The 22239-nt window shown below is 46.9% G+C and overlaps 3 protein-coding genes across 12 annotated transcripts; 2 read left to right on the plus strand and 1 right to left on the minus strand.

Moving 5' to 3' along the window:
- The first annotated feature begins 42 nt into the window (after positions 1-42).
- Positions 43-4586, plus strand: SRSF2 (serine and arginine rich splicing factor 2). 10 transcript variants are annotated; one of them, XR_008819080.1, is made up of 6 exons: positions 43-190; positions 377-770; positions 1139-1449; positions 1794-1897; positions 2533-2642; positions 3141-3574. XR_008819080.1 is itself a non-coding variant. In XM_056322479.1 (4 exons), exons 2-3 carry the CDS (start codon positions 409-411, stop codon positions 1440-1442), a joined length of 666 nt encoding a protein of 221 aa, XP_056178454.1. In that variant the 5' UTR covers positions 43-190; positions 377-408; the 3' UTR covers positions 1443-1449; positions 1794-3574. The 10 variants fall into 10 exon arrangements, 4 of the variants coding, with proteins under 4 accessions (XP_056178454.1, XP_056178441.1, XP_056178432.1 ...); XR_008819079.1 differs by having other exon boundaries at positions 1139-1897; XR_008819078.1 differs by having other exon boundaries at positions 2533-3574.
- METTL23 (methyltransferase 23, arginine) lies at positions 4395-6608 on the minus strand. The gene is made up of 5 exons (XM_056322442.1): positions 6078-6608; positions 5798-5902; positions 5481-5718; positions 5062-5146; positions 4395-4740 (listed from the first exon to the last, which is right to left on the minus strand). The coding sequence occupies exons 1-5, from the start codon at positions 6165-6167 to the stop codon at positions 4572-4574; spliced, it is 687 nt and encodes a 228-aa protein (XP_056178417.1). The 5' UTR covers positions 6168-6608; the 3' UTR covers positions 4395-4571.
- Positions 6609-6735: 127 nt separating this feature from the next.
- JMJD6 (jumonji domain containing 6, arginine demethylase and lysine hydroxylase) lies at positions 6736-19476 on the plus strand. Its single transcript, XM_056322430.1, has 7 exons — positions 6736-7030; positions 7929-8317; positions 11070-11356; positions 12684-12819; positions 12935-13073; positions 13720-13847; positions 15510-19476. The coding sequence occupies exons 1-7, from the start codon at positions 6863-6865 to the stop codon at positions 15544-15546; spliced, it is 1284 nt and encodes a 427-aa protein (XP_056178405.1). The 5' UTR covers positions 6736-6862; the 3' UTR covers positions 15547-19476.
- Positions 19477-22239: the final 2763 nt, after the last annotated feature.

Genomic DNA, 22239 nt, shown 5'->3' on the forward strand with positions numbered 1-22239 from the left:
AGGCGGGCGGGGCAGAGCGCGCGGCGCGCGGCACTTTCACTTCCGGGTCGCCGTCGGCCATTTTGTGGCGTTAAGTAGGCGCGCGCGGGCGGCGCCCCGCTCATTTCCTCGCGGCAGCGGGCAGGGGCGGCTGTTGCTGGCGCTTCGTCTCCGCTCCGGCCTTAGGCCGCTTCCCGCCCGGATCCCAGAGGTGGGTGCCCGCTCCTCCCTCTCCGCTGAGGACCCCGCGGCGCTTCCCCTATGCCCTGCAGCTCTCCTCCTTACTGGACTCTGCTGGGCCGCCGCTCCGGCGCCCCCCCTCCGGTGTGAGGCGCCACCCCTCAGGGCCGCGCCGTCTCCTGACTCGCCCCCCTTCCCTCGGGTTTCTTCTCCTCAGCCGCCGCCGCCCCTCGGGGGCTGTTGCCCGCCATGAGCTACGGGCGCCCTCCGCCGGACGTGGAGGGCATGACGTCCCTCAAGGTGGACAACCTGACCTACCGTACGTCCCCGGACACGCTCCGGAGGGTCTTCGAGAAGTACGGCCGCGTGGGCGACGTCTACATCCCCCGGGACCGCTACACCAAGGAGAGCCGCGGTTTCGCCTTCGTCCGTTTCCACGACAAACGCGACGCCGAGGACGCGATGGACGCGATGGACGGGGCCGTGCTGGATGGCCGCGAGCTGCGCGTGCAGATGGCCCGCTACGGCCGCCCCCCCGACTCGCACCATAGCCGGCGGGGGCCGCCGCCGCGCCGCTACGGGAGCAGTGGCTACGGCCGCCGCAGCCGCAGGTAAGCGTCGGGCAGGCTGCGAGGGGCAGTGGAGCTTCAGTAATAAAGCGGGGGACACAGGGCTTAGGCACGCACCCGCTCGGCGGGGCCGCTTGGTTTTGTTTCCTTTTCCGAGGGAGTTTCGTGGTGGGGTCGGAGGGGAGAGTAGGCCGTTAGTAGCAAAGGCACGTGGAGTTCCCTCGGAGCGGAAGGGTTTCGCCCTGTAGTACGTTTAGCCCCCGGCCACTCACTCTGAACAATGGCGCCCTCTTAACACTCATATTCTTGCCCACGTGGGTCCCGTTCCGCCTTCTCTGTCCCAAAGTAGTCGTTGAAGTGTTCAACTTCTAACGTCCTTTTTTATTTTACTTCTTCCCGGTGTGTTTTAGCCCTAGAAGACGCCGTCGCAGCCGGTCTAGAAGCAGGAGCCGCTCTAGATCCCGCAGTCGGTCCCGCTACAGTCGATCCAAATCCCGGTCTCGCACACGCTCTCGGTCTCGCTCCACCTCGAAGTCCAGGTCTGCCAGGAGATCCAAGTCAAAGTCCTCATCTGTCTCCAGATCCCGGTCCAGGTCTAGATCCCGGTCCAGATCTAGAAGCCCTCCCCCTGCCTCAAAGAGGGAATCCAACTCTAGATCCAGGTCTAAGAGCCCTCCCAAGTCTCCAGAAGAAGAAGGAGCTGTATCCTCCTAGGAACATGGTAATGTACCTCGGGATCAGCACATGTTGCATGTTACTTTATTATAGCACTTAGATGGGGTGTTGGGTAGTTCTTAGAGTATTAATAGCCTGAAGCAAGTGAATCCTAATGGGGCACATTGTTAGCTGTTTTTTTTTTCTTGAGCAGTGTTTTTTGGTTATTGGTTTAGGGAAATTAATACCGAAGGGCTTTCTACGGAGAAATTTCTTTTTTTTTACAGAGAAAATGTTTTATTGAAAAATTAATGGCTTGGTTTTAGTAAAATATTGTATGAGACGCAACCTATGATGAAAATGACTATTTCTTACTGTATTTATCCAACATCTGCATTTTCCCCTTTAAAGCTGCGGTCTCCTGTTTGATAAAAGAATATTGGCCAGTATTGCAGATTTTAACTGATTTGGCTGATCCTCCAGGGACCAGTTTCTGTGGGCGTGTATTGGAGCAGGTTTGTCTTTAAATGTTAAAGATACACTATCCTTTTATAATGGAAGATCGGTTCAGTGGCCGTTGTACTGACTGGAGGTAATTGTTCTAGAAAAGTGGCAAATTCCTTGCAACGAGACAACCATGGAAACTAGTTTTTCCTCAAGTCGACACCTTGAAGAGGCATCTAAGGATACACCGGGTGGGGAAAGGATAGTGTGTCTTTAACCCTTCAAACTGTTTGGTCCTATTTTTAAAAGGAAAGGGCCTAAGCTAGGTCTGGAGTTAGATAATTGTAGCAAAATTAGTCACATTTTCTGTTTTGAATGCTAATTAGAGTTTAGTTAATTCTTTATGAAGTATTAGTTTTAAAACTTTTATATAACTTTTAATAATCTGTTGTTGAACAGGCTGAAGTTAATGGTGGTTTGATCTACAGCCTGATGTTTATTCTTTAAATATTTTAACAGAACCTTGTATTTGGCCTCTGAAGTAAAGCAACACATGGGGGGAGGTGGAACATAATGGAAATTCCTAAAACTTAATTAAAGTAGGCAAAGCCAGTTGAAACACAACTAGAATTATACCTGAAGTCATCCACACACCCAAAAGAGACAAGGTAGAAACCTGGCTGAACTTTTTTTTCTTCAAACCTAGATGCATCAGCTAAATGAGAGTCTACATAAAGGACGCCTTTGGGGGGAAAAGATCGCTTGAGTCTTCAGTCCATTGGAGAGACCCCTGGCGAGCAACCAGCTGTTGAAAAGGTTATTTTGTAACATTTTGTCTAACTTTTTACTTGTTTAAGTTGCGCCTCAAGTGGCAGATTTTACATTTTATGTGCCATTTTGTTGCTGTTATTCAAATTTCTTGTAATTTAGTGAAGTGAACGACTACAGATTTCATTATTGGCTTGGATATTTGAGGTAAAACTTCATTTTTGTTTATATAGTGCTGACTTTTATTTGAAATTAAAACTGATGATAACTTGCTGCTTCCAGTTTCATACTGAGGAAACATGCAGCCACTATATGCCGAGTAGCTAACTCTGTCAAAGTATCCTCAATTTTGTTTTCATTCCTTAAATAAAATTTTGCAAAACTTCAATTTGAAACTTAACTGTAAATGCTTTTTTTACTTTGAATTCAAATAGTACCTTCAAATTCAAATTGGTAGAAATCTTTTCAGGTGACAGTTGATATTTGAAAGGATTGTTTTATCAGACTCAATTCTAATCTCTTCTCTTATGTATTTTTGTGCACTAGGCGCAGTTGTGTAGCAGTTGAGTAATGCTGGTTAGCTGTTAAGGTGGCGTGTTGCAGTGCAGAGTGCTTGGCTGTTTCCTGTTTTCTCCTGATTGCTCCTGTGTAACGATGCCTTGTCGTGCAGAAACAAATGGCTGTCCAGTTAATTAAAATGCCTGACAACTGCACTTCCAGTCACCCGGGCCTTGCGTAAAAATAATGGAGCATACAGTGAGCACATCTAGCTGATGATATACACACCTTATTTTTTCCAGAATGGTAAAACTTACCAACCTACATATATGAACTTACATAGAGAAATGTAATGTTAAGAAAAGAAATGGTTCATTCCTTTGTAAGTACTGATTGGTGTATCTTTTGCTTAAGACATTCTGTACTATACCCACTGTCTCTGTAGTTAAAATTAAACATTTTTCTGTGTTAACTTTTCTCAACTTAATGTCTGAGTCAGCTTATTTTTGGCTTGAAAAGATTTCTGCAATTTTACTGTCAATGTTTAACTTCTGTATAGTAACTGAATGCATTCTACTGCTTATGAATTTTATCCACTGGGGTTGCTTTAAATTTCTATGGGCAAACTTGTGTTGCGACTAACACAAATCTTGTATGGAGAGTATTGCACACCAGACTAAACAGATTCAGACAGGTCCGCTGGATGTTGTTATGGAAGATATACACTGAGTAGTATGAATTGTTTGCTGTGTGCTTGCCCTGATTCAACAGGCCTGCTGCTTGATGGTAGCTAATCTTACAGTGATTTTTTTTCCTTGATTTGGATACCAAATGAAATGTATACTTCAACCATCATGTGTCAAGGGTTACTGTATTGCTTTGTTAACTTTATGCATGTATGTTAAATGGGAATGGAAACATCTGAATACTTGCAATCTGGCTTGATTGAGGATTAAAAGTACTTTTCTATAAATTGAGAAAACAGTTTGTATGTTCCAGGACTGCATGGTCAGTGGCAGTCTATGCAGATTCCTTCAAAAACGAAGGGGCTGGCTTTTGTATATGAATCTTTGGGAAAGAGCCTCAGTCCTGGGAAACAGATTTTTATGGGGATATTTTTTTATCTTGAAAGAGTGCAGTTAACTTTTCTTCATAGCTGAAGTTGTGTATTTTAAGTTGGATCTTGTGGATTGTCAGGTTGTTAAGCTATGTTGTGTAGTGGCTTACATAATGGAATTGAGTCTTTGAACTACTTACTACATGGTCTTTGGGGAGGAGCACAAATTTCTCAAAAGCCATAGCTGAACAATCAAACAGCTTTATTTTTACAATGCATGTTTTAAGAATTATTGCTAAGGGGATCTGCTTCCCAAAAAATTATGCATGAGGTTTGCTGTAAACAGGATTGTTTTCTGCAGATCCATGCAACAGTAAACAGTTAAGTATCATCTTGTATTGGAACCAACAAGTGGAATAAACTTAAGTACCATCTGATTGTGCCAGTGAGATGATCATCATTTCAATTGTATGTCTTCCTGGTAGAGAAGAGCTTGCCAAGTGCTCTTTGTCTGCACTGAATGAATGTAAGGGAACGTGGGTGTTCTTCAGTTTCCATTTGCAGAGCAAGGCTTCGATAGACCAGTCAGCACTGGGGGAGGAAATATCAGTGTGTGAACACAAGTTTGTAACTTCTGCAGTAATTACAGGAGATTGTCACCAAACTTAAATGCAACAGTTCACAAGACTGAGTTTGTAACAGTTTTCTAGCCAACAGTAAACTGGTGGTTCTTGGATTATTTTCTGGTCTGGTTGCTTCTGTCTGCTTCCCCCTAGGATTTACTCTACTTATCGCAATTTGCAATGAATGTTTCTGGAATGCAGTGGTGCCTCCCAAGAAGTTAATGATCTTTAAGAGCCAAGATGGGGAGACAGGACTTAAGATTCAGGTCTTAAATATGCAAAAGTTTACCTCCGGACTTGATAAGTAGTCCAGAATTGAGCTTGTGGATTCTTTCCCAGCAAGAAGTAAACTGTAGTTAAAATATCTTCAAAATCTGTAGTTTGGGGGAAATGAAGCAGTCTTGGTTAGTCTCTAGGTGCCAGGTATAGTTAAATATGCCTGGTGATATGAAACATTAAAAATCAATACAAGACTTGACCGCTTATGAGAGATGTGAGAAGCATGGCCTTCAGTGGTTAGCTAGTTACTCCATTTTCTATATGTACCCTCTGGTGGTGTTTATAGCTGTTACCCCAAGAATTGCAAGTTCGATAGCACAGTACTGCCACAAAGGCTGTCACCTGGTATCTTGACAGTGTTCCCTGTACTGCTTGGATGTGAAGTCCTAGTTTGTCACAAATTGAAGATAGCTGAGAGTATTAACATACCTTTTGGGTCAAAGAAGACATCTGATCCTAAGATAATGTCTACAGGAGCAAGCGAGAGCAGCTGGGGTGACAGCCGCCCCCACGTGAGCCCTATGACAGGTACGTGGGACAAGTCGTTCATCAGGCAGCTGCGCCGGCAACTCTGCAGGCAGCAGGGTAGCTCCTCGTTGTCGGACAGGATCACGTCGGCCCCACACTTGGCAGCCACCACACCGGGGAGGCTCACGCCTGCACCGACCTGAAACCACAGCCCGGTGAAGGGGACCGAAGCGGGGATGCGTCCCCTGCGGCTAGAGACAGGGCATGCCGCGGGGTACCTCCAGCACTCGCTTGCCGGGCAGGCTCCTCCTGTGGGCCCAGAGGTACTGGGCCAGCACCACGGCGCAGGGCCACACGTACATCCCGTACTGCGAGTCCAGCACCTGAAACACACCGGGCGCCGCGCTGGGAAGGTGGGTCCTGCTCTGCCACTGAGACGGGTGCACCGCCGGCCCGGTGCCCCAGGGATGGGGTGCCCGGGGGATGGGGTGCCCAGGAAAGGCGGTGCCGCGGGGGATCGGGTGCCCCGCAGGATGGGGTGCCCGGGGGAGGCGGTACCTGGGGGATGCGCAGCGCCAGCACCTCCGGCCCCTCCGCGAAGCGGTAGCACCGCACGCTGCCCCGCCGCTGCCGCCGCGCCTCCCCCATGGCCGCGCCGCCGCCCAATCGCTGGCGGCCACGTGCAGAACCAGGCCGCGCGGGCCAATCGGCGCCCTCGCCGGCCGTGGCGTCACGCGGCGCGCCGCTGCGGGGGCTGATGGCGGCGGCCCAGAGGCTCACCGCGCGGCCTGGCCCGCCGCTCCCAGCCGCCTCCGCCCAGTGCCGTAGTTAAACCGGGCCCTTCCCGCCCGCGCTGGTGCCCTGGCGGGGCAGTACGGGCGGTTCGGTGCCGTGAGGGGCACCGCGTCAGCCCCGCACGGAAACTGGCTGGCACGCGGTCGGTTCGCCGTCTTCAGGGCAGCGGCGGGCGCGGAGCGCGGGCCCGCTGGGGGAAGGGGAGAAGCGGCGGGGAGTTCCCGGGGCTACTCCAGCAGCGAGCGAGCGCGGGGCAGCGCGGCCGAGGGCGACCAGCACTAGAGCTCCCTCCCTCTCACCCTCAGCACCCTTCCTCCCAACATGGCGGCGCAGCCGCCCCTCTTCCTCGCCTCGACCAATCAGCGCCGGAGGTTGGGCGAGGCGTGGCAGAAGACGGCGGAGCAGCGAGCCAATAGGAGGGCGGCGGGGGCGGAGCCGCGGCGACAGCGGCGGCAAGGGGGTGAAATTTCTCGAAGGTGCGGCGGGTGCGCCGGGGCCGGGCCGGGCGCGGGGCGAGGTCTGCGGAGCGCCGGGGGCAGCGGTGGCGGATGGTGACGGTCCCCAACGCTGCCGCCGACACCGCCGCCATGAATCATAAGAGCAAGAAGCGGATCCGTGAGGCGAAGCGCAGCGCCCGGCCCGAGCTGAAGGACTCGCTGGATTGGACCCGCCACAACTACTGCGAGACCTTCCCCCTCAGCCCTGCCGCCTGCAAGGTGCGCCCCGGGCGCAGCCCCGCCGCGCCTGAGGGGAGTGGGGGACGGGTGAGGGGCTGAGGGGAGTGGGGCGGACCTGAGGGGAATGTGGGGGGGGGGGTGTGCCTGAGTGGGTCCTGAGGGAAAGGGAGAGGCCTGAGGGGAAGTGGAGGGGAGAGGGGCGACTGAGGGGGTCCTGAGGGGAATGGGGGTGGTGACTGACGGGGACCTGAGGGGAAGGAGGCGGGAGGAGTCTTGAGGGGAATCGGAGGGTGCCTGAGGGGAAGGAGGAGGCTTGAAGGGAATGGAGGTGGTGACTGAGGGGTTTCAGAGGGGAAGGGGGAGGCCTGAGGGGAATCGGGGTGCTGACTAGGGCGTTCCTGAGGGGAAGGGGGAAAAGGCCGCTTTCTTGTGGCCGGGATTGCCGCAGGGCTGGCAGGGCTCCCTGGGGTTGCTGGGGTGGAGACCCCGAAGGAGAGGATTAGGGCGGGGAGGGGGAGGCCAGGCAGCATCCGCGGTTTTTCCTCCTCCAGTGCAGGGCCCCGCCGGGGTGGGATGGGCACCCTCAGTGCCGGAGTGCCCACGTAATTCCCAGGCACCTTCCCCGGGGTTGGCGAGGGGGGTGAGATGCAGTAGGGGGTGTGTAGCCGAAAGGGCAGGGCGGGTGGCCTCGCCGGCTGGAGAATTAACTCGGTGGGGAGTGCCCAGCTGCTGATGTTGATGGTGTGCACAAGGAGCGGGGCATGCGAAATAGAACTGCAGCCTCAGGGAGCTTAAAATAATATGTAGGCTGCTTAATACCCTCGTGGGGTATTGCAAAGTACGAGTGCAAAGCTTCTCCACACAAACTTAGAAAGCACTGTTCTAGGACGTTAGTCTGTCCTAATATCTGTTCTGTATTCCGCGCTTGGTTTCACAGGATAACGTGGAGAGGGCAGATGCACTCCAGTTAACAGTGGATGAATTTGTTGAGCGTTATGAAAAACCTTACAAGCCTGTAGTCCTGCTGAATGCTCAGGCTGGCTGGTCTGCCCAGGAGAAGTGGACTCTGGAACGGCTGAAGCGCAAGTATAGGAACCAGAAGTTCAAATGTGGGGAGGACAATGACGGTTATTCTGTGAAGATGAAGATGAAATACTACATAGAGTATATGGAAACCACACGTGATGACAGCCCACTCTACATCTTTGACAGCAGTTATGGAGAGCATCCCAAGCGCCGGAAACTCCTGGAGGACTACAAAGTACCCAAATTCTTCACTGATGATCTCTTCCAGTATGCAGGGGAGAAACGAAGGCCACCTTACAGGTACAGTACAGTGACACCAAGATAAGACTAGGTATTTTCCATCTCATTAGCTATTCCTAAATAGGTACGATTGTCTTATATAAAGCAAAGCGCTAGTTTTACATCCGCTCTTTCAAAATGAGTGTACATCCATAACCCCGAGAGGGGGAAGGGCAGATTTGTGTATCACAATTTCTGATTTTGTCACCAGCATTGCTGTGGGTTTATGGTTTGGTGGTTGGGGTTATTTTTATTTTTTGCGTTTTGTTAAGTCAGTTTACCGTATTTCTTAGATTTAAAAATAACTTATTTACTGAAAGTTATGAAGATTAATTTCTTGCTCTGTATGCCTTCTGGCTTTCAAATCTTAAGTACCTGAGGACTAGCTCCTGGGTTGTACACCAGTGGCTTATGTACAGTCTGGAATTTTGTTTAATTATGTCAGTTCTTTTAAGGTGAAGATCTTAAGCTAGATTAGTATGAAGTGTGGAGACTAGTTATTAGCTCCCCTTCAGATGATTTTGAGAGAAAATGATATTTCACCTCTGTGTAGTCTTTTGAACTCCTTTTTTGCGTCTGATTGGAAAAGGGTTGAGATGACACTTCACCCCTGAGTCCATATGCAACAACTTTGTATTTGCACTGTTAGAGACAAAACGATTTTCTACCTGTGTTAATGTAACATTTAATAGCAGTACGCACATAACGTGAGCCCTCCAAAGTAATTAAAATCTTTACAGTGACATTATAATTGTCAGAGAATGCCTTGCCCTTCAAGTGGCATGAGGCTGTGATGGGGGGAAGTTAAAATGAAATAGAACAAGTGATGAATAATGGTGCTCTTCTCTGTGCTCTCTCACATGTCTGTAGTCCAGTTGTGCTTTAGCAGGAGTGAAGCAGGAAACTAATCTGTTAAAAGACCACTGAAGTAGGTGGTGTTAACACTGTTACAGTGTTGTAACAGACCCTTTTTATAATTCACTTCTAGGAAGAATGTACAATATTGTGATAAAATGCAAAAGCACACCAGGTGTAGCCTCTAGTAGAAACTGAATACACTTAGACAACTGGGAATCATTTATCTTTATAGATAAACCAGATAATCTGGTTGTGACTCACTTATATTGCTGTCTACCCCACACCCTCCCCACCTACAGGCACATGCTGAGCTCCTTACTTGTGATCTTGCTATTCGAAGTTCTTGTAGTTTGAGAGATGAGTGATGCAAGAGAGCACACTGATGCCTCCAAGAGTTAGGGATTTCATCTAGATACAGAAACTGATGAAGACTATCCAGTAGTTTGAGAGCATAATGGAAAATCCATCAGGAAGTGGTGCTTTCTAATCACATGATCAGGATATGAACTGTACAGATTGACCTCTGGATTGAAAGGTCTGTGACAGCATGTAGATCTTAAAATAAGAACACAAGCTGTTTAGAGCATCTTTATTTGATTTGTTCCTTTTTAAATAAAGGCGGTAATTTTTTGAAGCTATTTACTGAAACAACTATTGGGGGGGTGTATTTTAAACTGAAGTTACAGGTTGTGAGGTTTTTAATGGTAAATTTGATGTCTTGTGGCAAACTAGGTTATGTTCATTGTAAATTAAGCACCTGGAGGAAGATGCTGGTAAATGATAGCCTTGCTAAATAAGGGTTTTTAAATCTTCTGCATGTGTAATTCAGGTTATAGTTAGAAAAAATGGTATTGAACAGTGCATCCATCTGTGTACCAGACAGATCTTTATGTGTGTAATTTCTTCTGACTTCTTAGTGAAAGCTTTGGCTGTTCTGTTTGTGGTTTAATTAGCTTTCTAAGGCTAATACGAATCTAAAGACTGAATTGACAATGGAAGTGACAGACACCTGCTTATTTACGTTTATATAGCTCCTTTGCGAAGCAGGAAGAGCACAGCTTGGTAACCAGACTTAGTCCTACAATTGGTGCTAGCAAATGATACTTGAAAACAGCTTAATTTGCACCTGCATTGGAAAGGGGTGATGGAGAGCTTGCAATGTTTCCTGAACCTTTGAACTCCTTGCTCGGTATCCCCTGCCTGTCAGCCATGCAGTTAAAGCCTGTTGTTAAGCATGTATAGTAGATAAAGTTCTCCACTGGGAGAAGTAAACCTTGCAAACAGGGAGTGAGAATATACACACCAAATCCTGAATGGTCACTGGAGAATAAGCTCCATCTAGTTAAATGTTAAAATGAAAAGCCTGTTTTAAGTGAACAGAAGGCACAGAGAGAGGCCACAGTTGCATAACTTTGCTCAATTCCTTACTTGTATTGGCGTTTGTTTGTTTCTCATTGTTCTGTGGTTCTGGATCTCCTTGAGTAGCAAATTTTAGAAAACCATAGGATTAGGAGAATCCTCCTGCATAGTAAGAATCTTAATGCAGGCTGTTGTGTTTCAATCATTCATAAACTTTAAAATCACTATATATTTTATTGACAAACTGTTTAAAACAAAATACAGCTGTGAAATATAAAAAGCTATCTTTGTTTGCTTGTCCCAGAGTCATTCCTGTCCCAGTTCATGTTGTTTTTTAGGTTAAGCACATGTTGCATCTTTTTGCTATAGTGTGAGCCTAACAATCTCAAGAAGGTAAATGAATGAACTGTAACTACCTTGATTTCTAACTGTATGTAAAATTAACTGTATGTAAAATTAACAGCTGTAATTTTCTGTCTAATAGGAAGAAAAGAGAAGGTAGCTACTTGCTTGCTCTGACTAAAAGATTATTTTATTCCCCCCGCCCCCCATGCAGATGGTTTGTGATGGGCCCACCTCGTTCTGGAACAGGAATTCACATCGATCCCTTGGGAACTAGTGCGTGGAATGCCTTAGTCCAGGGACATAAGCGCTGGTGCCTGTTCCCTACCAGCACTCCCAGAGAGCTGATCAAAGTGACGCGAGAAGAGGGAGGGAACCAGCAGGATGAGGCTATCACTTGGTTCAGTGTTATCTACCCTAGGACACAGCTCCCCACCTGGCCCCCTGAATTCAAACCCCTGGAAATTTTACAGAAACCAGGCGAGACGGTCTTCGTGCCGGGTATGTACGGATCTCTCCAGTACGGAAATCTGGGAGGGAGGAGCATTTTTTTAACATTTGTGTGTGGTAGAGATGAAGAGAATATTTCAGCTTTGTTATCTGGTCCGTCTCTTACAAAAGAAAGTATTCTGACCTGTTTCAAAAGGAATATATATATTGTGATGTGCGTTTCGAGACTATTCAGTTATTTTCTGAATGGCCTGTAGCATAGGATTGCAGGTTGTATGGATGACAAAACAAATGGGACCTGAGTTGCAGCATTGCAGGAATGTGATCCTGAACTAAATTGCATAATAGGAAACTGTCAAGGCATAAAATAATAAGTGTTTGAGCACTAGTTACTCTTAGACAAAAACGTTTTGAGTTCATATATGCTGAAGCAAATTCATGACTGAATTTTGTTGCCTGGGTAGTCTGACTGCATATGAATTTGTCTTAGTTGTGGGAAAAGAACTACTTAAAAGCACCAACACCTTCCACCCACCTCTCTGTGGTTATGCTTCATCTTGCATTTGAAAGCAAAAGCTAAAGAAAGATCTGATGAAGATGCCATTCTCTTTGGGTGGCTACGCACTGTGCGTCCATTGTAACTGGGAGGTGAGATGGCTGGTGGATAAAGCAGGTGAGTTCAGTGGCAAATTGTAACTTCTAAATGTTGCATCGTTTTTGTGCAGCATGGCCCATAGCTTCTGTCCATATGGCTGATCTCATACATACATACAGCTGACATCATGTTTGAAGAGTGCCTTGTGATTGTCTTGGCACTTACTAGTGACTCCTCAGTTACCTTCTGTTAAGATTCTTAGCTGTTGGGTTTCATTATACCGTTTCCTTAGTCTTTTTATGAGGTTATAAGTGGGTAGTAAGAACACCACTGTCTATTTTTATACTGTGTGGGGAAACGATTTTATATCTATTTTTAAATGAAAGGTTGGTCTGTAGTCATAAGAACCTTACTAAATCAGCATGGAAAGGGCTCTCCAGCTTAACAGAAAGGGTCTCTGTGCAGTCTGGGTTACAATGGCTCTTGCTGTTAAATGAGCTGTCAGTAGCCAGTGTGCTGCTGTCAAGTCAGATCTCGGTACTGTTTGTGAGCTGGATAATTTGGTCAGAGCATTGAGCAGCAGCCTTTTGTAACAAGAACCTGTAAAGCATTGGAGCGAATGCCAAAATAAGACTGAGGAAAGATGACATGGTGGCATCCTCACCGGCTTTGGACAAAAAGGTCCAATTTCCACCTGTGCTATGGGAAAAGTGTTCACAACTGTTCTTGAACTTGCTTTCTGCTGTGTAGACAGAAACGGTCATTGGTGTTGTATGTTTATAGGTGGCTGGTGGCATGTAGTTCTCAATCTTGACACAACCATTGCCATCACGCAAAACTTTGCCAGCTGTACCAACTTCCCTGTGGTGTGGCACAAGACAGTAAGAGGGAGACCCAAATTGTCACGGAAGTGGTACAGGTGAGAGATTTAGTAGCTTGCTTTTCATATTCTCTATTTAAAACAAAAATACCCTGTTCAATTATGTGTAATGTTACTGTTCAAAGGCTGACTCTGAAATTTCAACTGTATTTAGGATCCTAAAGCAGGAACATCCTGACCTGGCAGCCTTGGCTGATTCAGTTGACCTGCAAGAATCTACTGGTATTGCTTCCGATAGTTCCAGTGATTCTTCGAGTTCCTCAAGTTCCAGCTCCTCAGACTCTGATTCAGAGGTAATGCTTTTTACTACAGTAGGTCATCCATATCCTGCATTTGGATCGTTTTTTTCCATACCTGATCATGGTCCTCATCTTAATATTCTTGTCTTAAGGAAAAAATTGATAGAAAGCAACTAAACAGATCCACATGGCGGAGGAACCTTTGGTTCTGTTTGGTGAAGCCCCTCTTTGTATTTTTAAATGAATTCAGTTTGTCTGATCTTTATATGTATTGTAATAAATCTGTCACTCAGCTAAGCCATGCTTGTGTAAAATGGCTGCAAAATTAATGTTTTTAAAAATGGGGAGGGGGAACAAGATCCAAAACAGACTGTCAGTTATGACAGTGGACTTTTCTAGGCACCCAAGTCCTTCAGAAGGCATGGATTCTGCTCTCGGAAAATTAAGTCCTTCTAGGAGCCAGAAGGAACACACTCATTGTCTTGCCCCGAGCCAACTTAGTAATGAAATCGAAGAATGTACCTGTTCCTGATTTTTAAACACTTAATTTAAAATTGATTTCATGTGTCTTATCTAAAATAGCACATGCTTTGAATGTTGATTATTCAGGGTTGCTGAGGTAGCTCTTATGGTGAATTACACAGCACAAACAGTTTACTTAAGTTTCTCTGAATTCTGGTTTCATCTCTTCATGTTTCAGTGTGACTCTGGCTCTGAGACGGAGGGGATGATGCACCGGAGGAAAAAAAGGAGAACATGCAGCATGATGGGTAACGGTGATACAACTTCCCAGGATGACTGTGTGAGCAAAGAGCGAAGCTCCTCCAGGTGACCTAATGGCAACTGTTGTTTTTAAACAAGCAAAAGGCAATACAAGGCAGAGCTGGCTGACTTCAGATAGGGTGATACATCAGGACAGAGGGATGGCGAGTGAGAGATTCCTTACAAAGCGTAAAGCAGTTGGCCAGTGGTGATATCTTCCCTCCATGAATTATTTTAATTGCTCCACACTGGAAACTAAGATTCTTGATTATTTTTTTAATTAAGTTTTTTATTTATTAAATAAACAGTTTTATTACTTTTCCTAGTTGTCTCTTTTAATAGAGGGAAGTATTTTGTTTTAGTTCTGTTAATGGGAGAGGTGGGATATTTTAACTGCGCTCTTCAGAGAGCACAAGTGAACAGTAAACAGTTAAAGATGAGGAATGATCAGGCAAGACTCAGGTTTCAATGCTTTGTTGTCCAAATGGAAAACCTTCAAGTAGTTGTAGGGTTTCTCTCACTGTTGCCTGGATTATTTCAGTTTGGCCCACTGTTTATTTGTTACGGGCATAATTCATCCCAAACTTCTGTTCACCTTTGGTTTTGGGTGTTTGGGTATTTTTAGGAAGAAAAAAAAAAAAAAAGCAAGTTGCTAGTCAGTCTGGAGGGAGGGAATATTAACGTTTCAGAACCAGCATTAGATACTACTTAGGGTGAAGTTGCCGAGGGAGCCAGTTCTCTGGCCTTGCGAGGTTAAAAGCAGTGAAACACTGGGAGTCTGGGAGTATACTGCATGGCAGGACTTAGAAATTATTTGGTAAATGAAGCATTTTCCTCATATAGCAGAGACTTGCCAAAAATCTTAAGCAAGCTTCTTGCAGTTTGGTTAACCGATGCTGCTGTATTAGCTGCCTGCCTGCATTCAGCTGCTGTCTAGTTACTGCGCTGTTGGATGCTCCAGGTCTGGCACAGATGCAAGTGCTGTGGTGGCTTACTGTGTGGTCTGCTAAGGAACTACTTGGGGAAGTCCAGATTCCCAGTAACAGGCCTGACTTCCTGGTGTAGGGCACTGCCTGAAGGCCTGTTAGCTCCTGTATGTGTTACCATTTATCTTGCTCTCTTGTTTTCAGGAGTTGCTCATAGCTGAGTACAATTGAATTACAAGTACAGAGCATCATTAAAAAAGTGGGAGAGAACGATACTGACTCTTATTTTGCTCTGGAGGCTTTAACAATTTGTTTGTTACAACATTCTCAAATTCTATTTCAGCAGCCAGTGTGACTTCAGGCAGGCAATGAGCAGCAGATCGTAACAAACCTTATTGCAGACCCTGTTTGTTTTGTTGGTTGGTTGGTTGGGTTTTTTTAAAAAGCTGTAAAATGCAGAGCACACATGCAAATGTTCTTCTGAAAATCCCATGTATTTTGTTTGCACTTCAAACTTTGAAATTTATACCTTAAATATTAAAAATTAGCACATTGCTTAGATCACTTGCTTTCCAGGTTTCACTGTTCTTCCTCCTGTACCTTGGTTGTTTCACTCTGTGAGGATGGGTGGCTTTCTGTGATGGATAAATGGATAGAAACAGTTCCAAATGTAAAATGTTACCTAGCTTGTACAATTCTGTAGGAGGTATAAGCATGCGGTTAACCTGTATGCTGTGATCTTGTGTCCCGATATGAGACGAGTGCTATAGTTGTTGACAGACAGTTGTACTTTTTTTGACAGGATTAGGGAATCCTGTGGAGGCCGCAGCTACCCCTGAGAGATGACATCACTCGCCTAGAGGCAGCTGCCGATCGAAGCTCCATTAGCAGCCAGCCAGCTCTGTTCTGCCCCCTTCTGCTTCTGTTTCTCACAGTCCTTAACTTTTTGTCACTCTTCCTTGATCCAGACCTCCATCTTCATTATGTGCTGTCAAAGGTTGGCTCCTTAATAACTTCTAGGGGAATGCCCCGACTCTACATTATTGTGCAATGCTTTGTCCCCTCTGCGCCCCAAGTGAGTGCACTAATAACCCAGCTCTGGGTAAGGACATGCCAAGTATTTAATGGTTCACATAACTGGCAAGGAAGACGACGGTCAGTTTTTAAAGAACTCTTTTTAAAAACCAGCAGGTAAATGTAAAAACCTGCCTTGCTTTGACACTGTCATATGTTTACATGTTGTCCTGTACACTTGAGGAAAGGAACACCAGCCCTTTTGGCCTGTCTGAACGTCCAGCGGATCTTGCACCAGAACTTCAGGAAGGGAAAGTTGTATGAATGCTCCAGACACTGAAGCAACTTCAGTGGAGGTGACCGCCGACCTGAAGCATCTTTCATGGTCTTAATCTACATGCATACATCTAAGGTGCAACACCTTAACCAGCAACAGTCCATTTACTTTTGCTCTGTGTTTGTTATGATGACTGGTAACAAAGATGCACTAGCACCTTGTGATCGGAAACTTGATGGAGCGGGAGAATCCTGGGTTTCTTGCACAGCAAAAACTGTGGGGGGAAAAGCCAGCATTTGCCAGTAATTACGATCCTTTAGGTGCAGGCATGATGTTTAGCACGAGGCAACAACTGACAATGTCTGGCTCTGATACAACAGTTGCTGGGCTTTAAATACCAAGCAGTTACAGGGCTGTGGGCTCATTCAGGCCAGTGTGGTTCACATACCTAAATGGCTTTTCTTCGAAGCTGTGAGTTCAGATGTTTCCAGAACTTGCAGTGCCAATTTTAAAGGACCGGGAGGGGGACATATTGTTGTTTTACGCTTTTTAAAAATGCGCTGTGTTGCTTAAGTCTGTGTAGATGCATTTGTGTTATGCTGGGTAAAGCTCTCATCCCCAAGGGATCTGTTGGAGCTGCTGGGTTTTTTTAGCAGGGGCTTGTGCTGGTAGTGTCAGCGAAAGAGGTCTGGCTGGCTGAAGGCGTGCTGCAAGGAAGTGATCCTTCTCTAGCTGAACAGCACAGCCAGAAGCTAGCTGTGTTGGGGTGCTTCCTTGGGTGCTCTCCTGAGACCTAGGAGATAGGTATTCCATCTCACTTCTTTCTTTGGGAGAGAAACCTTGAAAACAGAAGTGGTGTGTGTGCAGTCAACATGCAATAATGCCCAGGCACAGGTAGCAGAATTAAAAAGCAGATTGCAGCCTTAACTGTGACTTTCTTATACATGTTGTGTTTGATGGACCCCAGAACATTTGTTTGTCTGGGTTTTCTGACCTTTATTTTTTAACCTTGTCTCTTCCTATTTAAACACTCTCTTCTTGGAGACCAGGCCATATCCTGTTGTACAAGGGAATCCTAAATATGTTTGTCAGGATTTCTGTTTCTGAATCTTCTGTGCCAGTCACTTTGTGTAGGAGCAGCGTGGTGGTGGAAGAATGGAGAGAGGGAAGGTTTTTTGGTACATTATTTAGCTGTCCAGACTCCTGGATTCCCTGTGATAGCCAGGCATAAATGAGCACGCTTGCTCTGTAGACTGCTATAGATTCTTCTGCAGGATTACTTCTTTTTTCTAAAAAAAAAAAAAAAAAACCCCAAAAACAACTAACAATAAAAAACTAAACAAAACAAAAACAACTTCTCAAACTCCTGGCATTTCTGGCCAAGGTTGCCTTTTTTCCTGGCCAGTTGAACAGCCTGGGAGCCTGCACAATCTGTATGTCTTCTCAAACAGAGCAGGCTGCAGCTGCTGCCTTTTGGAAGAACATGGGGGCTTGGAGAGGTGTGAAGGCTTAGAGGTCTCAGCTCTGTCATGATGAGAGGTTCCCTCAAAGAACTGTCCGCTACCCTCTTCGGTGGCTTGACAGCATGCCAGTAAGATGGCTTATGCTGTAGCTTGCAGTTGCATTTAGCGTGCGTGGTTCGGTTTTGCAGTCTTAAAATCTTAGATGTGTGTGAAAGCATGATTGCTGTACTGGGAAAGCTGCACCTCTACCACCAGAAGCACAGTGGGAAGATCCAGAGCAGAGTATTCTTCCGTGCCTATGAGCTCTTCCATGGTGTGAAATAAAACACTTTCAGGTTGAAGCCTGCTTGTTTGACATCCCTTGCAGAAAAGTGGTGTGTTTGAAATGGACTGCAGGCATCATGATACCAGCAATGCTGTACTGACTTCTTCACAAGGCACTTTCTGATCTAAAACAAAGGTGTATTTGTTTAGCTACCTGGGAATCGTGACTCCTGGGATCTCTGGTTCTTCCACTTTTGGGCTCTTGCCTCAGCCGAATTGGTGAGCTTCTGTCTTTGTTTTGGTAGATGAGGAAAATACCTACCTCATATAGGGGTGTTGTGAGGCTGAAATGTAATTACTGTGTGAGATGCTTTGAAGTCATCCTCCCACAAAAAGTGTTCCAGACATCCTAAGCAAACTGAGACTTCCTAACCTGGTGTTAGCTTTTTGTAGCAGAAAACATTGGGGATGTTGTTCAGCACCCTTGGCCACATGGTGGTCTGTGGTGGCCCTTCCAGAATTGCTGTGTGGTACATAAATTGTAGCAAAACAAGGCATTTTGTTTTCACCAGAGTTTAACTATTGGCATTTCATGGTCTGCTCTAAACGGGGTCTCCTGCTAGATCAGGATGCTTAAGAACAGGACTAGATTAAATTATCCCTTATCAGGGGGTCAGCTTCACTGGCCTTGACAGAAGGGGGAGAGCTGGTGCTTCCCAGGCCCTCGTTCCAGGCTGGGGGAATGAGGAAGTTAAAAACTGTGCCTGCCTTGTGCCTAGCTGCACGTTTGTGGGAGGCTGAATGGGGGGGGGGAGTGGGTTTTGTGCTCTCACTTCTCAGGCTTGTGCTTCTTGGGGCATCCGTGTCTCTTGTCCCATCCCCACCGCTTTTGTGTACTGTAGAGCCCCTGGATGTAGCAGGCCGCTGTGGTCCAGCACCCAGAGCCGGTGGGCCCCTCATTTCCTTGAGCCCCAAAGCAGCAGCACTGCCTTGCCTCGGGCCCCGCAAACACTTTGTCAGCCTGCTGGTGTTTTGTGGGCTGCCCTTTTCCCCAGGGACAGGCTTAGAGCTGCGTGCTGGGCTTGGACCATGAGCTTCCCGATTGTACTGTGCATATCTGTGTCAATTGTCCTGCCTGCTCTGGTGAAAGGTAGATTTGTGAGCTCTGGCCATGCTTTTGAGTCTAGTAACCAATACAGGCTTGTCTGCTGTGACAGTTCAGGAGTAAACAAATAAATACGCCGTCAGAACTGTAGATGTGAACAACAGTGCCAGTCTCTGCACCTGTTCTCTGCACAAGTGCTGGGGGAGCAGGTGATGCCGAGGAAGCGCTGGCATACCTTCCTCCCCTTTCCAGCTCGGCTATGTTGGCTCCAGTTTGTCTTCTCAGTTACATGAAGCTTCTCCAAATGCTTAGGAGAAGGACAGCAACCTCTTTCATAATTAACCTAGACCCATTTTCTCCCTGAATCCCCAGCCATTGTGGGGCAGGAAGCAAGAGTGTTGACTGAATATGAAATGCCTGTGTGGGCTAATTGTAATGGGAGGGTTTTGGCATCCCCCCTTGCAAAGGGGGGAAGGAAAGAGCTTAACTGATGGATTTGACAGTCACACTGTCGGCTCCAAGCCCTGCCACTGCCGTTAGCTGCTTTTATCACCCCATCCAGCAGAGCTGGGATACTCCTAATTGTCTTGTTCAGATGATTGTGGTTTTGCTTTTTATTTTAAATAAAATCAATTATTTTGCATTATCCTGTTGGCTAGCCACTTTTTTTTTTTTTTTTTTTTCATATCATGACCTGGGGAAAGAACCAAACTAAAACTGGAGGTGTATGCCTCTGCTTCACCAAGTACTGCAGTGTGCTAAATGGGGTTTAGGTAATAGCTATGGGGGTGCTTTGGGGACTTTCTCTAGCTCTTTCTCACACGCTGTGATTAGTATGTCTGTATGGTGGGGTGTGTATTGGAAGCTGCTGGGGCTGTAGTGGCTTTGGGAAAAGGTTTGTGTCAGTAGCTTTTGTTACCAGATTGCTTTTTGCCCCTTCCCTGTCCTCTCCGTGCTGTATTACAAGAAGCGTTGTGTTGTATTTCTCTTGCCACCTCGTACTGGTGAGAGGGGTTTTCATCTTCCAGGGGTTGCCTGCTGCTTTCAACTTAGCTTCTAGATAAGGCGCCCAGTGCAGAGGATTGCTGTGGAAGGGCTGGACTCCGAGCAGGGAGCTGAGCAACCGTCCTCCCATACCTGGGAGCTCAGAGAGAGCATCACCTCCGAGGGTGCTCTGGGGTGTCTGGAGCTGCCTCTTAAGGAGTTTGGCTGTGTGGTGGAATGAGGATTGAGAAAGTGGGAAAACTTGTGTATTTTGTTAGTGAGCTTTGTTGAAACCGGTAACTGTAGGTAAATAAGCTGAGTATGGAACAGCAGCCTGGAAGCTTTTGAAATACTTATATTAATATTTTGTAAAAGAAACACCTCAGAGTAAATGGTTTTATGGCAACAGTAAGTTTGCTCGTTTCTGCATAAACCTCTGTCCTTCCCAAACTGATGTAAACACTCTTCTGGTGTCACCTATAAAAATTAAAGGGATTTTTTCCCTCCTTTCCAATGGCTGTCCAGAAGATCTGCCCCCGTGCCCTGTTCATGCCTTCTGCTAGGTGCTGTCTAGCTGGATGCAGCCAAGCAGTCACAATTAGCAAACGAGCCCCTGTTCTCTGTGGGTGCTCTGGGCACGTCGGTGCTTGGCATTTAAGAAGACCCAAATCCAGAAAATGGTATGAATTGTGGTGGCTGAAAGCTATGTGGAGCCATTGTTTAAATACTTTTATAACATATATCTTCTGCTTTTAATTCCCAAGAGAGGCGATTTTGCATGCTCCCAGCTTCAAGATAATCCAGTTTTTCTTCCTAATTTGCAGGTACCGCTGGTACCTCCTTCGGTGCTGCTGTGGCCTTGCAATCTGGACTTGACTTATTTGTATTCCTCTGACTTATCTACCTATCTTTCTTTTTGTGACAGTTGCAACCTAATACCTCAATTCAACAAGGACAGCATACTGATTTTTTTTTTTTTTTTAATTGCTACTGGGGAGCCAATGGATGAGGTTACTTGAGTGGGATTGTGGAGGTCGAGTTGGCTGTGCTGCACCCTTGCTGATGTTCTTGCTCCTTCCCTCCAGTTTGATGCGAAAGCAAGTAACTGCCATTTCTGTTGTGGCACTTGGAAAGCAAGTGACAAGAGAGCAGGGCTGCATTCCTACTTGAGCATTAGGTGCGGCACTAAGTAGCTACATGCTGTAAGACTGGTTTGGGATTGAACTAACAAGCTTGTAGCATCTCTTTTCCCCAAGGCATATAAAAGACTCCTGTGCAGGACTGCGCTTCCTCTGGGTCTGGAGAAGTACAAACTGAGGCAGGTAGAGCTGATTGGGAATGTGTTCAAAAGGAAATAACGGCTCCATGTCCCTTGTGGTTTGAGAGCTGGCAGCTCCCAGCTGTAGGTGATGTCTGTAACCATTGTGTGTCCTCTTGTTCAACAGAAAGGCCTGAAACTGGGGGGCTGCCACCGTCTGCGCTGCCTGCCAGCAAGAGGAGGAGGAGGGTGGCTGGCAGAGCAGCAGCTGGTCCAGCCATGTCCCAGCTGTGCTAGCCGGGAGGGCGTACGGGGGGGCGGGAGGAGCATTTCAGAATTGCTTTTCTAATGCAGCGCTGCCTGGTGTGGACACAAGGCTGTGCCTTTCTTCAGCGGGACTGGCCGCCAGTGTCCATGAGCTTTTGGTTCACTGTTAAGACTATCAGCTTGCCTTCAAGGGCAAGGTCAATCATCCAGCTGCTTCAGAACTTTGAAGATCAACAACAACTTGGAGCCTGCCCTGGCTCAGGGATTAGGTTGGAAAATGAGTTTTAATGTGATGGAGGAAGAGCTGTAGGGGTGAGACCAGAGACGTAGCGAGCAGAGGGGCTGGTAACGGGAGCTTAGGGAGAAGGTATAGAAACAGGCACTCGCAGGAGAGCTGCTTGGTAGGGTCACTCCTTTGGCAGGGCCTCTCCGAGGGAGCAAGGTACAGCCACCCTTCGCCCTTGTGCTGGCTCAGACCTCTGGGTGAGCTGAACTCTTCTTGCAATGTTTTGTTTGCTGCCACTTGTGACTTGAACCAGCTCTCTGAGCATCACTGCAGCACCAGAGCTGGCACATCACCAGGTGCGACAAAACACAGGAACAGCAGATCGTTTGGTGACTTCCAAGCCTGTGTTGGCTGAAGAACAGGGCAAGTACGGGGACATTTCCTGGGATAGCTCCTCATTTTCTGTCATCAACACGGAGAGGATGTTACCGTCCTTGGCAAGAAAAAAGCAGTACTGGTGACTGGGAGCGTGACTGGGGGTTGCAGAAATAATTTGAGTTTGGAGCAGTTACAAAGACCAGTCTGTGCTGGAGCTTTACGTGAGGGGAATTGGGTTCTTGGAGGGCCTGGGAACAGAGAAGCGTGTACGGAACAGGCGCTGCCTGAAGTCGCTA

This window comes from Falco biarmicus, chromosome 1 (assembly GCF_023638135.1).
Source record: "Falco biarmicus isolate bFalBia1 chromosome 1, bFalBia1.pri, whole genome shotgun sequence".
Taxonomy (NCBI): Eukaryota; Metazoa; Chordata; class Aves; order Falconiformes; family Falconidae; genus Falco; species Falco biarmicus.

Excerpts from the sequence above, each read along its gene's own strand:
- SRSF2 (XM_056322466.1), top strand. The coding sequence starts at position 409 with ATGAGCTACGGGCGCCCTCCGCCGGACGTGGAGGGCATGACGTCCCTC. Across the intron at positions 771-1,138 it reads TACGGCCGCCGCAGCCGCAG|CCCTAGAAGACGCCGTCGCA; the intron begins GTAAGCGTCGGG and ends GGTGTGTTTTAG.
- JMJD6 (XM_056322430.1), top strand. The coding sequence starts at position 6,863 with ATGGTGACGGTCCCCAACGCTGCCGCCGACACCGCCGCCATGAATCAT. Across the intron at positions 13,074-13,719 it reads CCTCAGACTCTGATTCAGAG|TGTGACTCTGGCTCTGAGAC; the intron begins GTAATGCTTTTT and ends TTCATGTTTCAG. Across the intron at positions 13,848-15,509 it reads AAAGAGCGAAGCTCCTCCAG|GATTAGGGAATCCTGTGGAG; the intron begins GTGACCTAATGG and ends TTTTTTTGACAG.
- METTL23 (XM_056322442.1), bottom strand. The coding sequence starts at position 6,167 with ATGGGGGAGGCGCGGCGGCAGCGGCGGGGCAGCGTGCGGTGCTACCGC. Across the intron at positions 5,719-5,797 it reads CCGGCAAGCGAGTGCTGGAG|GTCGGTGCAGGCGTGAGCCT; the intron begins GTACCCCGCGGC and ends CTGTGGTTTCAG. Across the intron at positions 4,741-5,061 it reads ACTACTTATCAAGTCCGGAG|TGCTGACTGGTCTATCGAAG; the intron begins GTAAACTTTTGC and ends TTCCTCCCCCAG.